Source organism: Erpetoichthys calabaricus, chromosome 8, assembly GCF_900747795.2.
Source record: "Erpetoichthys calabaricus chromosome 8, fErpCal1.3, whole genome shotgun sequence".
In the NCBI taxonomy this organism is placed as follows: Eukaryota; Metazoa; Chordata; class Cladistia; order Polypteriformes; family Polypteridae; genus Erpetoichthys; species Erpetoichthys calabaricus.
The window spans coordinates 20,121,164-20,140,892 of NC_041401.2; the positions used below are offsets into that span (position 1 = coordinate 20,121,164).

Genomic DNA, 19,729 nt, shown 5'->3' on the forward strand with positions numbered 1-19,729 from the left:
TTATCCAAACGAATGTATGAGCTTAATTTCAAAATCATCTAGTTTATATTATTATTTTTGAAAACAGATATGTATAAAATATAGTTGTGATTATTTGCTCAGTTTCTCTTGTCCATTTGTCTTTTCCTGTACTTCCAGGGGTAAAAACACCTCTGGAGTGAGTATCAGTTTATTTTATGGCATTGTCATACACAAAATTTTGTACCTTCCTAATGATCCAGTTTAGAATTGATAAATGGCTATATTAGCATGTCTTTATAAAGACCTTTTTAAGTAAAGTAAATATATACTTGGAGACACTTAGACCTCCAGTCTTTAATGAAAAGTGGTTCATGCACTCCTTAAGAAAAACAGTACTCCAGTTTACTCCCTGCCGTGTGAAGGACCTGAAGTTCAATTACCTGATGGAAGTAGCCTGTACCTCCCATTGTATGGTCGTGTATAACTTTTTTTTTTTTTTGCGCTCTGAGTGTATGATTTGCAATTGCAGCAAAAGCTATCAGCTGACCTTTGCAATGTGCTTCACTGTTAGTGCCACTGTTCCTTTCCTGTCAGCCATTCCACTTGTTGTGAAAAGGACCTAAACCCAATTATCTTTGCGAGGTATTCTGCACCTCCAATTCTTTGGCTGAGTTATGCGTTTCACACCATAAGGTCTCGATTAAGATCTATCTATCTATCTATCTATCTATCTATCTATCTATCTATCTATCTATCTATCTATCTATCTATCTATCTATCTATCTATCTATCTATCTATCTATCTATCTATCTATCTATCTATCTATCTATCTATCTATCTATCTATCGTTTAGGGAGCAGCTTAAAGTCCCGACGAGTAGTGCGAAACCATATGTCATGGGACGACGGCAGTGTACTAACCACTCTCTCTTTGTTCTGATGAAAGAAAGACAAGAAATTACCATCTTGAATTCACCCAAAAATCTAAGCCTACTTCTGGCTGCACCTCTGGGTGTGGCTGTGTTCCCGCCCAGACGGGTTTGTTAGGCCGTGGAGCTCCCCCTGGCGGTAGCCACAGAGCCCAACAGGAATGAGTGCCTCCATACACCTCCGTACACCACATCAGTTTTTAAACCTGCTATATCCAGCTAAAGATGTTGAGATCTTTAGCCTATCCTTACAGCATTGAGGTTAATAGCTAACCTTAAGGCCATGCTTATTCATAAATATTCATTTTGACTTGTCAGTTAATCTAACCTGCATTTTGTTAGGACCTGGATGGAAAACCAGAGTGTCTTCACAGGAATTCCACATAAGCATACTGAGAATACACCAGGTTCACAAAGAGAGTGACTGGTAGGGATTCTGGAGTTGTGAAGCAGCCGCACTAACTACCACACTATCCACACTGGAATATGTTATTTAAAATGAAGATCAGTAGATATATTTACTTTTGATAACATTCCATCGGTCATCTTCATTTCCCTTAGGTCTGATGTGACAATTCAGGAAAGAACCGTCATTCTCTGTAAAATCTTCTTTTGCCTATCGGAAACAGTAACAAAAAAAATTAAATTTTAATGACATGCATTGCTACCAGTTAGTAAAAAATTCAGCATTACAAAGTTAAAAATTGTTTTAAAACAAAGTCTTACAGACCTTACACCTCCTCCTGGAACTGAAGATCGTCCAGGCATTCAAGAAGGAATGGGGCTTGAAGACACTAAAATGGGCAAGCCAGGATCACGGCAAGTTTAAGAAGCCCTGATTTAGATGTTTTTCATGTTGTGAGTGTAATATGTGCACTTGTTTGATATTGTCAGTGCCAAAGGATTTCATAGCAAAAATTGTAAGTTGGCTTCTCATCATAGACTAATTCATGACATTAAATAAAGTTCTGGCTTAATTTACAGTAGTTTTGTTAATTATGACCCTTGTTCATTTAGTTTATTCAAAATGGCCCTACCATTTGTGTTTTCAAACTCAGCAGGGAATGTCCGCCATACTCCATTGACCCTCAACATTCTGCTACAGTGTGGTGTGCGGCCTAATGAGAGACCTTAAACCATAAGGTTACTGGTTCAGTTCTTATCTCTAAGCCCATCTGGGACACTGAGCAAGTCACTTAACCAGCCTGTGCTGCAACTATGAAAGAAAACAAATATACTGTATAACAAATATATACAGTATCTAAATAGCCTTTCTTATTTTTTATCTTTTTTTATCTGATTTTTGTGAAGGGCCTTAAGATGGTGCCTTGCACAGAAAGAAACTATAAATAATAAAGGTTGTTTGTTTATTCTTCAAAATACTAGCACCCAGAAAATGAAAGAGAATTAGGCAGTTCTTACAAAGGAGATAAGACATTTTTGAAACATTTAAGATTTACCTCCGTATTGTCAATATTTTCCAGTACCAGAGGCAATTGTTCATCAACCGACTCTAATAGATGTTCTTGAGCACTCGGTGGTGAATTAGATATTTGGTTAGTTTCTGGAAATGCAGAAAGCATGTGCCCAACTGCAACAAAAAGGATATATTCATGATTTATACTATAAAGCAATCTTTATCAATTATGGTTGCAAGAATTCCTTACATTTAGATAACATTTCATTAACTTCATCCCGCAAAAGTCCGGCTGTTGGTCGTTGGGAAGGATCGACTATTAAGCCCAATTTAATAATTCTTTTTGTATGCTTGTGGCAATCTTCAGGGATTTCAAAGAGTGGTGGGCTGCAGTTAGCAACCTAGAAATTAAGACAATCAATCAGTCAGTTCAGTCTGTTCTTGATTTACAGTATATAGTAACTTTCACAGAGTGCCCTAGTGGGAGGTTTTTTATAAATTATACAAGTGCAATTCATAGCAATATTACACAATTATAGGCGAAGTGGTGGCTCTGAGGCTAGGGATCTGCACTGGCAATCAGAAGGTTGCCGGTTCGAATCCCGTAAATGCCAATAGGGACTCTGCTCTGTTGGGCCCTTGAGCAAGGCCCTTAACCTGCAAATGCTGTGCTCTTTGAGTAGTGAGAAAAGCGCTATATAAATGCAAAAAAAATTATTAAAAAAAAATTAATATAAAACAAAAGAAATTATTCAGTCAAAAAGAATCTTCATAGTCACTGAGGTGTGCCTGTAAAGGTTGTATTCTTGTTTAAGTTTCGTATTCTTGTTTAAGTTTCATTTGCTGGAAAGATTTTTTTATAATAGTTACAAAAATTAAAAAAGAAAATGTGTTAAAACAAAACATACACAAATGGAGAAAAAACACAAAACATTACATTAAAAGGGGAACTGCAATGTACAATTTATGGTGCCACAATATGTGCATTCCGTAGCAAAAAAATCTTAGACCAAAGCTGCGATAGTGAAACTTTTATCCAAATTAGTTGAGATGAAAAAAACTACCTACGGTCATAGGTGATATTGTGCTTTGGTCTCTACAAAACTTTATGTGCAGTGAAGGTGTCCTCCTATCAGCCCTAGCCCACTCCTGCTACTTGATGGAAATTGTAGCCTCCATTGCAAGTCTGCTCTGGTTTTGGGTTGCCCTTCTAAAATTACAACCCTTCTGCCTAATACACCATATAGCATATATTTTAAGTTGGACCAACATCATTGCACATGTAAAATTTTGTGAAAATTGAATTAACCATTTTTGTGTGATTGGACAACAGACAAACAAACAAACAGATATCCAAGCAGCTTGCAATTTTATTTATATAGATTAACTGTTTCAGGTGTTGATTAAGCTTATCATATCTTGATTTGGACAGATTCATTACAAGGCACAAAATTTAAAGCAAATCACATTTTACCATTCAAAAGAACCTTTTGGTTATTTTTGTGTCTGCTAAATTTAATACTGTACCTATGTTTTTCTTGACAGTGACTATCCAAGATTAATTTTCCTTTGTCCGCATTTTTTCTGTATGCGCTTGTCAAGAGTGTTTTTGTCAACATGCTTTACTTGTGGCACAAACATTGCATTTTCATCTACAATCAATCCATATTCTAAAACCAACTCATTCCTATGCAAGGAGGGAAGGAGATGAAGCCATCGTTGGCAACATCTCGCACAAGGAGAAAGTTAACAGGGGACTCATACATGCATACCCACAGTCATTCACATTAAGATAATTTAAGATTGAAGCTCAAACTCCTCGAGATATGAGGTAGCTTATCACTGCCCCACTGTATGGTCCTTTTCACCTTTTTGCTAGAGTTAAAAATTTGACTTTCAACATTCAAGGTAAGCACCATTCAAAATCTGGTATTAAAGCTTGTCAGGTCAGATCAGGTCAGGTCAGGTAGCATAGACTGGTACAGCATGTTGCCACACCCACCACATGACGAAACAGCTTTGGATCCTGGTTGGCAACCCCCCCAGGAAGACACGCAGTCCAGTCCCACCCTCTGGAAATTACCCTCTATTTGCCACTTCCAGGTGTTACGTGGGAGTCCCCATGGCTTAGTCCAGCCACTCGGTTCCTCAACAATGAGGATCCTGCAAGGGAATTGTGCCACATGGCCATAGTGCCATAACTGACGCTCCCTCACAATGCAGGTAATGTGCCTCATTCGGGACTCCATGAGCAACCTTTCATTTGACACATATTCAAACCAGCGGTACCCAAGGATTCTCTGAAGAGACTCAGTACAAAAGGAGTCCAGTCTTCGTCTCAGGTCACCGGATAGCGTCCATGTCTCGCAACCATATAGCAAGACAGGAAGCACCAGGACTCTAAAGACTTGGTCCTTTGTCCTTTTGCATAAATACCGGGACCTCCCCCATGCTCTCCCACTCCATCTACTGACTTCATAAGAAGACTCACCAAAGACATGAATGTCGCTGCCGAGGTAAGTAAACCTGTCAACGAGGTCGACACTCTCTCCATAGACAGACACACTGCTGATGACTGTGCCTTAAGCGGTCATTAAAGGCCTGTCCTTTGATTTTTACCAGGACACTCGCAAGCCCAGACACTTAGACTCCTCACTCAGTCTCTTGAGAGCCCTGATCAGAGCCTCCATGAACATCACAGCATCGTCAGCAAAGTCAAGATCTGTGAATATTTCTTTGCCAACAGATGCCCCACAACTGCTGGACCCCACAAGCTTGCCCAACACCCAGTCCATGCAAACATTGAATAGAGTAGGAGCAAAAATACACCTCTGATGAATCCCAGAATCAACTGGGAAAAACGCAGAGGTTCTGCTTCCACTCTGCACAGCATTCACAGTACCAGTGTACAGGCCAGCCATGATATCCAGCAACTTTGAGGGGATCCTGCGAAGTCTCAGAATGTCCCACAAGGAAGCTCAATTAATTGAGTCGAACACTTTATGAAAATCGACAAAGGCTACAAAGAAACTCTGCCGATATTCACGTTTGCACTCCATGAGAACCCTCAGTGCCAGGATGTGGTCGATGGTAGACTTCTTAGGCGTAAAAACAGTCTGCTCCTCCTCCTCCTGGTAGGTGAGCAAGTGATAATGGATCCTACTGAGGATGACCCTAGCAAGGACCTTACCCTTGAAGCTTGTCAGGAAACACAAAACAAGATGTGATTGTTGATCCAAATTTCTTACCACAATATCCAAGACAGGGCATCTAGAATATTTATTTTTCCACGGATGTCTGCCATTAAGCATGTGTAGCAGTGTACAAGTCGCACTCCACACATCCGCCTTTTCGTTGTGTCCTGCGCTCCTTGCAACTTCTGGAGCCATATGTGTCTGAGTTCTTCCTTGTGTCTTTCCTTACAGTGAAAACAATATTCAACATGTAAGAACAACATCAAAAATATTTTAATCATCTGAATATTGAAAAATGCATGGTAGCTGTTAGTACTGCTGCTTAATAAATCCAGTTGATTGGTGGTTGCCTTTGAGAAGTTTATATGTCCTTTTCTTGCCAGTGTGAATTTTTCTCCATGGGTTCTGGTTTTTGTCCCACATCAGACATACTTGTTTAAGTTGATTTTCTCTTGTATGAGTTTGTATGTGTGTCTGTATGAGTGAACCATGCAATAGGCTGGCACTCCATTCAGACTTGTCTTGACTTCAGTTTTACAGCTTCTCCGAATGGATTGTGTGGACTTAAGAATGTTATTTTGTTACACTGAAACTTTCAAAATGGGCATACTGTATATTGTAAAAAATGAAAGAGAGGAAGTAGTTGAGATATCAGAATTTGTAACCATTATTGCCCAATTCTTTATTCATTTTCTTAACCAACTTAGTCCATTTGGGGAAACCAGAGCCCATTTTGCTAGCTTCATCTAGAGAGTGATCTCCAATTATTACACAGCATACCGAGTCACACAGATCCAAATTACATCCATCCATTCATTTTCCAACCCGCTGAATCCGAACACAGGGTCACGGGGGTCTGCTGGAGCCAATCCCAGCCAACACAGGGCACAAGGCAGGGACCAATCCCGGGCAGGGTGCCAACCCACCGCAGGACACACACAAACACACCCACACACCAAGCACACACTAGGGCCAATTTAGAATCGCCAATCCACCTAACCTGCATGTCTTTGGACTGTGGGAGGAAACCGGAGCGCCCGGAGGAAACCCACGCAGACACGGGGAGAACATGCAAACTCCACGCAGGGAGGACCCGGGAATCGAACCCAGGTCCCCAGGTCTCCCAACTGCGAGGCAGCAGCGCTACCCACTGCGCCACCGTGCCGCCGATCCAAATTACAGTGATCAGTTAAACCTAATAAGCATGACTTTGGGATAAAAACATTAGCATTTATTTTGAAGAAAACTCATGAAGAAAACCATGCAGGCACGCTGAAAACAGACAAGCATCGGACCGATGATGACTGTGCAAAGAACTGAAACAGAATGTCTGAAGGTAAGAGGTTGCCAGTGTGCCCCTCCAACTAATTTCAATACTTTTAAAAAGTCAGCATAGGAATTTGTAAAAGATAAACAAACCATGATTCAGTAAATATATTAACCATTAAAAATGAAATTAACTTTGTAAACTTGAAATAAGAAAGATGTTTAAAACTTTTGACAGAAATGTATATTATATAGATTTATATATATCCACCTTAGTAAAAGGATGAGTGTATCTGTGTGTCCATCTGGTTGTTATGTCTCTGTCATTCCAACAGAAGAACAGTAGTAAAGCATTTTATTCTACCTATTTTTGAAATGTGCCATCTGTTGGAATGACAATAGCAATACACGCTATTCCTACATGCATTACCTAATATATTTCAACAGATGATACACTGCAAATATTAATGTTGAAGTCTACATTGATTAGTTAGATTTCAACCTGTCTTAGACAGGTAGCATACCTAGTGTGTGTGTGTGTGTGTGTATATATATATATATATATATATATATATATATATATATATATATATATATATAAAGTGCAGGTTAATTTGTTTTATGTATTTTTACTTTATTTTTTGTATTAATCATTTTTTTATGAATAGTTCTTGGGTTGTGGAACGAATCATCTGAGTTTCCATTATTTCTTATGGGGAAATTCACTTTGATATACGAGTGCTTTGGACTGCAAGCATGTTTCCAGAACGAATTATGCTCGCAAACCGAGGTTCCACTGTGTGTATATATATATATATATATATATATATATATCTATATATTGTGGAACGAGCCCCCGACACAGACAGGCATACATGTTAAAGTCACCACCACACGTTTATTTACAATAATATTTACAGTCTTAAGTGCCATACAACCCACAGACTCCCCCAAAATCCAGGTCAAACCACACTATGCCTTTCTTCAGACCGCCTCCTTCCCTCTCCAGTACCACAGACCTCGTCCTTCTTCCACCCGACTCCAGCCACTGTCTGAAGGGAGGCGGCCCCTTTTATGCATGCCTGGATGGGCTCCAGATGCTTCCCGACACTTCCCTGTGTGGTGGAAGTGCCGGCTGCGCACCCGGAAGCACTCCAGGTGTCCCTGTTCTTCTTCCCCCCAGCACTTCCTGGTGTGGCGGAAGTGCTGAGGTCCAGGGTTCGCCAGGTATTGGGGTGCCCCCTGGCAGTGACCACGGGCCCCTACAGGGTTGGGCTTCCAAGCCCTGCACCCGTGGTTCCCAACGCAACCAGGGCGGTCGCCCCCTCATGGTCCGGAGGAGGTGCAAGCCCTCCTCTCGGGCGTCCCGGCTGGGTACCACCCCCAGCGGCATGCCACAATATACTGTATATATATATATATATATATATAGCATACCTAGTGTGTGTGTGTATATATATGTATATCATACCTAGTGTGTGTGTATATGTATATATATATATATATATATATATATATATATATATATATATATATATATAATATATTTAAATATAAATATTTACCAAATTAATAATATTTAATAGATTTATTTAATACATATATTTTATCAATTTCAATGTCATATTTAACAACTTCCTTCATATGGTAAAGACTTAGGACTAAACCAGAAACCTTTCCTGAAATCTTTCAGTAAAACAACTGACCAGCACTTCACTGTATTAAAATAAAAATTGATTCTGGGCTCCAATCATGTGCTGAATCATGCTCACATGCCTGATTTTTCCCAATTGTACAACTTATTTTTGTTTAGTCAGCACTAGCAATTTCATTTTTAAAAAGGGACTTATGCCATCAATTTTCTGACACCTAGTCTCACATGGGCAGCCATGATTATCAAACGAGAATACAGACCTGGGAACAACTCATTAATTATGACCACAGAGTTTCTTCCTAAAACACTGATCCTCCATTCCTACAGTATGTGCACTTAAATCCACTGAGGTTTCAGAAAGACAGCAAAAGATACTGAACAAAAGACTTGACGCTGGGAGAGAATAAAAGCTAAAATTGCTCTTATCACTTCAGGAGCTCATTAACACAGAGTAACTTTAATGATACAATTTGTATAATTATAGTCACCACTGCAACAGAATAGACAGGATCACTGCAGCTGATTTGGCTCTACACATTTGAGAAGTGTTTCTGTCTGCTCTGATGTCTTTCTGTCATATGTTATAACAACAGCAAGTTTAGATTAGCATTGGGGTCTATGGACATACTACGTGTTAAAACTCTGCTGCTATAATCTAGCCTGGCAGGTCTGTGTTTCCAATTAATCAGCAATGTTAACTTCCTTTAGTTATTTGTTTAGAAGTGCCGTCAGATTGTGGATGCATTCTACCCTTCTTAAGTATTGTGGAAATCAGGCTTACCTTTTGAAATTATGTCATTTCCAATTTGAACCTTTTCAGCAAAAGAAAAATCACAAAGGAAAAGTCTTTCTTTCGTCTCAGAAAGAAGGATGTTGTCCGCTAGAGAAACACAATAAAATACTGTAGAATAATGAGCATTTCTTTGGACTGAAACAATGAGTGCAGTTAAATCATTTAATGACTAGGAGATCAAGTTTTCTGCGCCTTTTGCAGGATACACCATCAAAACACATTACAATGAAATGGGATGATTTTGCTCTTGCAAAGCAAATGCAAATGTAAATACTTTAATTCAGGTTATGGTAAATTAATATCAGAACTTACCTTTGATATCATTATGAATTATGCGCTGCTTATGTAAATACTCCAAGGCATCCAAAATCATTTTAAAATATCTGAGAGCCTTTATTTCTGGAAGAAATTCTTCAATTGTTATTAGGTCCCTCAGAGAGCCACCTGTAGAGAATTTCAGAAAAAAACAGGCCAGGAGTGATCATTTGATCATATATTTACTTGCTCAAAAACACTAAAAATGACAAATTAGAAAGATGATAGGGTGTATGTGTGTGTATGTATTGTGACCAGTAGTGGGACATGGCAGTACCCCAAACTCCAGACACAATTACACAGACATGATTGCCAGTACAAGTAGAGGCTTTTTATTAACAGAATACCCTTTACAAGGTTTCTTTCTTCACCACTTCGTGTTAAAATAAACTTCTTAATCTTTTGCCCTCCAACCCTCCCAGGAAGTTTTATCCTTCCTTCACAACCCGACGCCAGCTCTGCCGGGTAAAAGCGGAGCAGTCCCCTTTATACCAGACCAGGGAGTACATCCAGTGCTACAACACTGCATCCAGGAAGCACATCCAGGTCAGTTGCATCCTCCCTAAACTGGAGACTGTGTCTCCCAGTCACTCCCTCTGGCAGCTCCCACGAAACCCAGAAGGCCTGCCCATCAAAACTACAACTCTCATGCAGCCCTGTGTGTGTGTCCATGGAAGACCCACCAAACAGTTGTTGCCTCCTATTGCGCTGATGAAACACATGGTCTTGGAGACAAAGTTATTCCACCCTTCCATTATCAAGGTCACCTGGCCAGGAAAGACACCATTCATCCTAGCTGGGAGGCCAGCCATCCCGTCTTTTATAATATTTATTTATCTATTTATCAATCCATCCATTTTCCAAACCGCTGAATCCGAACACAGGGTCACGGGGGTCTGCTGGAGCCAATCCCAGCCAACACAGGGCACAAGGCAGGAACCAATCCCGGGCAGGGTGCCAACCCACCGCAGTCATTTTGAAATGAGATGTTTAATTTCCCGTCCACTTAACATGTCTGTAAAGGTTCACAGTACATTACCTGCCTGCTGCACAACATTGTCTGTGGTGTAGAAACACCCTCTTACAGTGAGGAGTATTACTTTATTTAAAAACATATCCTTCTGATCAAAATACTGTATTAGGTTGATACAAATTCACTAATTACAGTATTTGAAAATGCCATAATAAAATTCTACATGTTCTCCTCCTTTCACATTCATTTTTTAAAGCAATTTTAAAAGACATTGCCTTGAGCTGCTACAGACATAGATAGTTTTGCATTACGTTACCTAAATGTAACAGCTGTTAACAACTAAAATAGACAGATGGAAAATATATTCAAAATCTATCACATCTATGACCAGTTAACTTATGTAGTTCTTTTCTTGGTATACTGCATTTGTTTTAGAGTCCAAATGTGAAAAGGATCTATATAAAATAAGGGGTGTAATTAGGTAGTGACAAATGATAGCGTATCTGTGGGGTTGCAGTGCAGACAGATATAAAAGTATTTACCACCTGCCTGATCATTCTCATTATTGTATATTTCAGTGAATTTTGTCATTTCTGTCAATTGTTATCTTTTATCAAATAGAATATGGGAGAAAAATTATTGAGTTTGACAATTATTTCATTTGTTTGCACCCTTTAGGCATGAAAAAATATTAAACTTAGTTCTGTTAAACTGTTAAATGAGATCTACTGCTTAAAAACAATCAGACCTGATTTCGTTCAACAGTGTATTCATAACTACATTAAAAAGAAGTCAGTTAGCAAAAATGAGATCCACAGCAGAACAATCGGGTGAAAAGCCTTCTCTAATAAAAACATGAGCACTTGTCACAAGATTGGCAAACTCCTTTTGCATGATTTGTGAGAGTACAGTTGTGACCAAAAGTTTTGAGAATGACACAAGTATTGTTTTCACAAACTTTGCTGCTTCAGTATTTTTAGATCTTTTTGTCTGATGTTTCTATGGTGTACTGAAGTAGAATGACAAGTATTTCATAAGTTTCAAAGGCTTTTATTGACAACAAGAATGATTAGCGAAAGTGGTAGGGAATGAGAACGGCGCCCGTACACATGCACCGCACGGCCGCCCTAAGTTGATTCTACAATAAAATAAAATTAAAATAAAAAGAGTAATAAAATCATCACCCCGAAAGCGGATAGTAGACGTCACGTAGTATATGTGTACCAAATTTCAAGTCAATAGGTGAAACGGTTAGCGAGCTACAGGTGATTTAAAATCCTGGACAGACAAACGAACAGCCACAGTAGCGTATTATAGAAGAAGATTACATTTAGTTTATGCAAAGAGTCAATATTTGCAGTGTTGGCCCTTCTTTCTTTTTCAAGACCTCTGCAATTCTCCCTGGCAGGCTGTCAATCAACTTCTGGTCCAAATCCTGACTGATGGCAGCCCATTCTTGTAGAATCAATGCTTGGAGTTTGTCAGAATTTGGGGGTTTTTGTTTGTCCACCCGCCTCTTGAGGACTAACCACAAGTTCTCAATTTTGATCCCCAAGCCACTTAGTTTTCACTTTTGCCTTCTGGCCCAGTGCTCCATCATGCTAGAAAAGACATTGTGGGTCACCAACCTGTTCTTGGATGGTTGGGAGAAGTGGATCTCAGAGGATGTTTTGGTCTAATTCTTTATTCATGGCTGTGTTCTTAGGCCAAATTGTGAGTGAGCCCACTACCCTGGGCGGAGAAGCAACCCCACACATGAATGGTCTCAGGATGCTTTACTGTTGGCCTGACACAGGACTGATGGTAGTGCTGCTCACCTTTTCTTTTTTCCGGATGCCCCAAGCAATCAGAAAGGGGATTCATTAGAGAAAATGACTTTAGCCCATCAGTCCTCACCAGTCCAATCCCAGAATATCAGTCTGTCCCTGATGTTTTTCTTGGCTTATTTGCTTCCCTTCTTGACATCCACCAGGCCATCCTCCAAAAGTTTTCGCCTCACTGTGTGTGCAGATGCCCTCACACCTGCCTGCTGCCATTCCTGAGCAAGCTCTGCGCTGGTGGGGCCATAAAGATGAATAAAGAATGGGACCAAAACATCCTCCGAGAGCAACTTCTCCCAACCACACAAGAACAGTTTGCTGATCAACAAGGCCTTTTCCAGCATGATGGAGCACCAGGCCATAAGGCAAAAGTGATAACTAAGTGGCTCGGGGAACAAAAACAGCAAAATTTGGGGTCCATGGCCAGAAAACTCCCCAGACCTTAATCCCATTAAGAACTTGTGGACAATCCTCAAGAGGCGGGTGGACAAACAAAAACCCCCAAATTCTGACAAACTCCAAGCATTGATTCTGCAAGAATGGGCTGCCATTAGTCAGGATTTGGCCCAGAAGTTGATTGACAGCATGCCAGGGTGAATTGCAGAGGTCTTGAAAAAGAAAGAAGGACCAACACTGCAAATATTGACTCTTGGCATAAAATTAGAGTAATTGTCAATAAAAGCCTTTGAAACTTATGAAATGCTTGTCATTCTACTTCAGTATACCACAGAATTATCTGACACAAAGATCTAAAAACACTGAAGCAGCAAACTTTGTGAAAACCAATACTTGTGTCATTCTCAAAACCTTTGGCCGGAACTATACAGGAGCAATGCTCTAAACAGACGTCAATAAAATATAGAACTTTTTCGTTGACATGAGTTTCATATCTGGAGGAGAGTTAAGACTGCATTCCATTTTGAGGAAGCATTTTCATATGAGGGTCTGAATGACACCCCATCACTGAAGGGCTTTGCATTTTCCTCTGTATCTGTGTTCTCTAGCAGATTGTCAGCCATTCTGTCTCTGAGCTGAAGCTGAAGCACAGTTTGGCCAAGTTGTGCAGCAAGGCAATAGACTGTAACACACAATTAAGTCTATATCAGCGTTGAACTGAAAATGAAGTGAAAAAACAGACCCAGAGTCCATTAAGATTGTGAAAAGGGTCCTGAAACAAGCAGTTCTTGCCTACAAAACACACAAATATCATGGAGCTGAAGTAGTTCAGTAAAGTGGATTCTGTGTTAGGGACTGATCGATAACTATGTGAAATATTTACCTACAGTTGAGACCAAGGGGATAGATTTTCTTCAGACTAGTATTTGGTATTGAATAACTTTCTTAGATCAATATGAAAACTGTGTGCTATGTGCATATTAATGGTATCTTATCTAATAGTGAGTTATGGTTGATGATCTGATAACATTCACAGTGAAAACAATGCAATAATGCAGAGCATCAGAATAGGTCCAATACTTTTTTCATGACACTGTATATAAATGTTAATGATTGATAAATCTGAAGGGATCCTATATAAAAATAATAATAATTATTATTCTTTACATTTATATAGCGCTTTTCTCACTACTCAAACGCTCTTCACACAGGGAGGACCCGGGAAGTGAACCCACAATCTCCTTACTGCAAAGCAGCAGCTCTACCACTGTGCCAATGACATGAATGACAAATTCTAAATGAAAAATACATATTAATGTTTGTAAGTTCATTATTAGAACTTCGGTCATACACTCCAATATCACCTGTTGATTGTAACTTCCCATAAACTCAAAAAATTACCTTCTTAATATTTGAACATACTAGTCTAATATAAAACTGGAATGAGTAAAATATCTCTGAATAAAACAGAATGTCAGTATATACACATTTGTAAGCTAGTGTCAACAGATAAAGTGCACCTTAGGTGTCATAGACTTTAAAAAAATGAAAAATTCTGTTTGCATATAGTAAAATGATGTATTCTTATACCATTAGCAAGATGCATGAAGTATATGACATGTTCGTCTTCCAGAACTGCTCCAAACAGCTCCACAACATAATGTCTGCTCAGGTTTTGCCATATTTCCAGCTCCTGGGGCATGAAGTTGTTTAACTTCACCTTCCAAAATAAGAAGTCTGTTTTATCTTTTTGATATTTACATGAGCTCCTGACTAGTGCTAAAATGAATATTTAAAAGAGTTAATGTAAATTAATCCTTCCTCTTTTTCTAAACTATGATGTAAAATACAGAATAATAAAACACTTTATACTTATCTAATAAAATTATTACACAGAAAAGAAGTATATTTACAGACACAGTTTTAGGCTTTAATTCATAATATAGCAGGCATTATTCATTTAATACAAATCACTAAGAAATTCAATTATAGGGATTAATTTAATGGAAAACCTCCCTGTACTACAGAAAACATTACTTCGTGGGAATATTATTAATGTTCCATTTCCTTACATGCCACATTTTGTTTAATTGATTAAAGTTGGCTTAGAGAATATAAATTATTGTTTCATGCAAGTACACGTTTAATTAGACCTGTACTGTTATGTTTTAAAAAATATATACACATGTATACACCTATATTTCATTTCCATACTCAAAGTGTAATATACTGCATATATTCTGTGCTTTGACACCTGAAGTCTACACCATGTTTAAATTATTTACAATAGTTCATTTAGTGCATGCAATTCATATTTACTTCACTTTATCATGCATAGTTTAAAGTACAGTATGTGTCAGCAATCAATGTGTCATGCTGATAATGGGCTATAATAGCTGTCTCTTTGTAACATAATTGGTTCTACTTGGTAAATATTTTGGGAGTGCAGGTTTTCAGCAAGTTTGTGTACTCTGAATTTACTAGGAAGGAATACAGTACGTATGCATTTTATTATAGCTGATCATTTAACATAAATCAATTAATTTTCACTATCTTTTTGTTATATTAAATAAGCGTCTTGAGCGTGACAAATGCACTATATAAATAAAATATTATTATTATTATTAATAGTGATATCTAAAATCAGTTACAAGGTTTTAAAATCTGGGGCCCTAGTCTGTTCACTATGCTGTCAGCCAACCTCATGTCTGTGATGTTATTGAAGATCACTGCTGTAAACAGTATATTGCATATTACATTTTCAGTTATGATTTGGCCATACCTGCTTTGCAGCACATATGAAATTGCTGTTTAAATCACACACTTCAAAGACAGACCCAAATTTTCCAGCCCCTAATTTGCATCCCATGGTCCACTGCTGGCCTTTTCTATACAGACTGTTCTTTGGCATCAGATCCTTGAAGAAGAAGAAGAAGAAGAAGAAGCTCTTTTGGATAAGTCACATGTAGTATGATAAATTTAATATATAATTATTTGGTTTCAGTTTTGCAGAAGTTATGAACAGGGCAGCACAAACTTAACTTTATTAAGAACAGAATCATTACTGTTCAACCATTAAACTATTATCATTACAGTAATTAAAGTTTAAAAAAGAAATCTTCTACAAAACAAATGAAGTTCCACACCCTGTTAACATGCCTTTCACTTACAGTAGTATTGTAAATGTCAGAGAGTTCAGTTAGAATATTGGAATGTATAAAGATAAAGATTGGGATAAATGTTTTGAAATGTCGGTTTGTTTTTAATGCCTTACTGGAGAAAGCAGAACTCTATTGCAATTAAAGGCGCAACAACAGAGCGTTTCCATTAGTACAGTATGTCGCATATTCGTATTGTTTTCTTATATGAACGTTGCGTTCTGATGCACTTTTTTTCTCACAATCTAATGTTTACATGGTTAGGCTTCGGCTACCAATCCTGATAAAATTACTTCAGTAAAATGTTGAATTATATTCAAGTGATTTTGTGTTCTTGCTTGGACCGTTTACTGCGCTGGCAATAATATTAAATGTAAAGAAATTAACAGTTTTAAAAAAGTGTTATGGTGGCACTGGAACCAGGAGATGATCCCCTCTACTTATGCCTGTGTTGACGTTTGTTTCGTACTCCGCTCTTACAGTACAGCAGACCATAATGTCATAGGTGTGCGTAAATTATTTGGTGCTGTGTTCTTGGATGGTGTAGCGTCCTATCCATGGCGTATTCCTAATATGATGTTACCTAAATAAATATACGATTGTACCTGCAAGAGAAAACGTGAATTGGGAAAAACTGAATTGAAAGTCATCTTCAGTTTGGTTTATAGTCGTTTCCCTGTACATTGTTACCTGCTCAAAGACTGTTATTTGGCTAATATATTGTATGTCAGTTTCGACAGAAGTGCTTTACTGTAGTATTTTATTTCCTTCAGTGTTTACCTATTTTCACGTCGCACGGAACCCATTAACTGAAAACTGGAAATTGACTGGTTATGAGTAAATTTGATACGTCCGTTAATTAAATGAGTTCTTTCCCAAAAGTGGCGTGCTTTTCATTCATTGAAGTTGGGGCGAGCTCCATTTCCTCCTCTCTTTTGCAAAATAAAATTATATGGCTATGCAATCTAATGTGAATCACCGCCGTACACACACCCTTCGAGGCTAAAAACAGCCGAACGAAAAGTAGATCTGCCAAAACAAATACGCGCATATCATAATATGATAATTTTCTAATAAATTAGTCATTCAAACAACTTGATACAACTTGGATACAACCTCTGACACATTTAACGCAATACGCACGCTTGCCAAAAAGAAATGAACAAACTGTTTATTGTCCTAAAAAACATGATATGAGAAATGCACACTTACATTTCTAAGTAACACGCCTGTATGAACATTTTTCGTTTTATTATATTCATCATGTTTTAGATCACTGCAAAATTGGGTGAAGCGACACAGTTCGTGTTCATTACCACAAATCACTCCCAAGTTGTCTTGGCAAAAAAGAGAATTCGAACTGGCATCCATTACAGGTACCTCTTCGTCGGAGATGCCGGCGTTGTCGTTTAGGTAAAAGTGCAGAGCGTAAGGCGACGGGAGCAGGCGGATGGAGAAGCCGCAGGAAGGACACCGTACACACTGAGCGGCTGAGGTAAGCAGGACGCTGGAAGTCTGCAAATAAAACAAAACGTGCAAGTTTTACTTTTATAATTCAGTGTAATTCTAAAACAGTCGTTTTTTTTTTAGTTTTATGTTGTAATAAGTATTCAATTATAATTGTATTATATATGTATTATTTTAAGTTATATATTTATAGTGTGTGTGTGTGTGTGTATATATATATATATATATATATATATATATATATATATAATATAAAATAACGGTCATGATGAAAAGATATAACAAACATCCTTGCATATTTAAAGTTTAACTTAATAGAAAATAGATATACATAATATATATATATATAAAGAGAGAGTTGTGTTGGATGGATAGATATAAAACACGTCCAATCCATCCAATCATATATAATTTAATATAATATATATACTGTATATATAATAATTGTGATGAATAGATATAATGCACATCCATGCATATTTAAAGTTTAACTTAATAGGAAATGTGTGTGTGTGTATATATATATATATATATATATATATATATATATATATATATATATATATATATATATATATATATATATATATATATAAAATAACTGTCATGATTAAAAGATGTAATACACATCAATGCATATTTAAAGTTTAACTTAATTGAAAATAGATATATAAAGAGAGAGTGGTGGGTGGGTGGATGGATGGATAGATATAAAACACATCCAATCCAATCCATCCAATCATATATAATGTTTAATTTAATGTAATATATAAACTGTTGTGATGAATAGATATAATACACATCCATGCATATTTAAAGTTTAACTTAATAGAAAATGTGTGTGTGTATGTATATATCATAAAAGTAATACTGTCGTAAAATTAAGTAGTATATAAAAGAAAGCATTCAGTAACTCTTCAAATTGAATCCTAAGTTGCCCCATAAAACATTGCAAGAACTTAATTATTATTATTTCTGCATACGCAAGTAACTTTTACTGTACTCTGTACACATGCCAATAATGACACTACAATATACAAACCTGTTTCTTTTTTAATGCCAATGTTATACAATATAGGGAGCTAGTATTACTTACACACAGTATAATTTATGTGGATCAGACTGCAAGACAATAAAATAAAAATGCCTAATCACAAACCTCCATATTGGTGAATGCCAGATTGAAGGTCCGCTTATTCTTTAGATTGTCTTGCACATTAATGAACATTGTATTTAGAACCATTGTCTTTATTACAGACTTTTAATCCAGACAAGCCACGTGATTTGATGATATCTTACTGGTTTGTGTGTGCTGACAAAGGAAACCTGTGCTCTTGTGGCTTCACACTTTTATCTTAAAGAGCAACACAATCAGATTTAAGTGGTGCATTGGTTTGCATTGCCGCCATATCATAGCTTCACAGATCAGGGTTCAAAGTCTTAGCTTGGCCATCGTGTTTGTGAAGTTTACATGTTTACACTATGTGCATGTTTTCTTTGCGTCTTAAAGTAAGTGTGTGTTGGTGACTCTGAATTGACCCTATATGAGTGAAAGTGAGCTCTATGATGGATAGCTGTCTGATTCCTACTTTGTTCCTAATGCTGCCAAGATAGACTTTGGCCACTTGCCATCTAGATTAACTGCATGGGTTCAATAATGAATGGATGGCTAATCAGGGTTTCAATTATGTCATTGCTCCTTGGGATATATGTCTGGGATTTCACTAAACCAAAATATTACCAATGCACAAGTAAACTGTTGCTTTTAAATACTTTCCTGAAGACCCAAGCCTCTCCGTCCTTCTACGTTTGCCTTAATCTTTGGTTAGCAGACACATTTATTGAATGCAGCTTACAAAAGAGGTCAACATAATCAAGTAAACATCACTCTTGGGGTACTGGTTTTGGAACAAGTGTTATAAGACACTTTAGGGCAAAGTGATGGCTCTGAGGCTAAGGATCTGCGCTGGTATCCGGTTCAAATCCCCATTACTACCAAAGGGGATCCTACTCTGCTGGGCCCTTGAGCGAGGCCCTTAACCAATTGCTCCAGGGGTGCTGTACAATTGCATGACCCCAAGGGGTATGTAAAAATTAACAAATTCCTAATACAAGAAATTGTATTAGGTGAAGTAAAGAACAAAAAAAAATGACAGAAATTCACAGAATAAGAAAGTCTTGAAACACTTTAAACATATTGAGGGAGACAAAATTTCAAATGGAGGTGGGAAGCTCATTCCACCAGTTCGGACCTATACACATGATAAGAGTCAGGACTGAAATGGCGCAAAGGTGGCATCGCCAGGTGCCTTTCATCAACAATCCTGAATGGGTGAGAAGGAGCAGAGAACCTCACAAGTGTCTACTATCTGTAACAATTTCAGAT

At 37.8% G+C, this 19,729-nt stretch overlaps 1 protein-coding gene across 1 annotated transcript; it reads right to left on the reverse strand.

Moving 5' to 3' along the window:
• Positions 1-1,621: 1,621 nt before the first annotated feature.
• LOC127528895 (mitogen-activated protein kinase kinase kinase 14-like) lies at positions 1,622-18,586 on the reverse strand. The gene is made up of 10 exons (XM_051930471.1): positions 18,503-18,586; positions 17,089-17,391; positions 15,501-15,635; positions 14,309-14,438; positions 9,527-9,658; positions 9,203-9,301; positions 5,556-5,725; positions 2,558-2,708; positions 2,351-2,481; positions 1,622-1,684 (listed from the first exon to the last, which is right to left on the reverse strand). Exons 1-10 carry the CDS (start codon positions 18,584-18,586, stop codon positions 1,622-1,624), a joined length of 1,398 nt encoding a protein of 465 aa, XP_051786431.1.
• Positions 18,587-19,729: the final 1,143 nt, after the last annotated feature.

What these genes read in the sequence shown, in the direction of transcription:
- LOC127528895 (XM_051930471.1), bottom strand. Translation starts at nt 18,586, where the DNA reads ATGGTTCTAAATACAATGTTCATTAATGTGCAAGACAATCTAAAGAAT. An exon ending in CAGGCGTGTTACTTAGAAAT is followed by an intron (nt 15,636 to 17,088) that starts GTAAGTGTGCAT and finishes TTCTTCTTCAAG; the next exon opens with GATCTGATGCCAAAGAACAG. An exon ending in TCATATGTGCTGCAAAGCAG is followed by an intron (nt 14,439 to 15,500) that starts GTATGGCCAAAT and finishes TTATTTTGGAAG; the next exon opens with GTGAAGTTAAACAACTTCAT.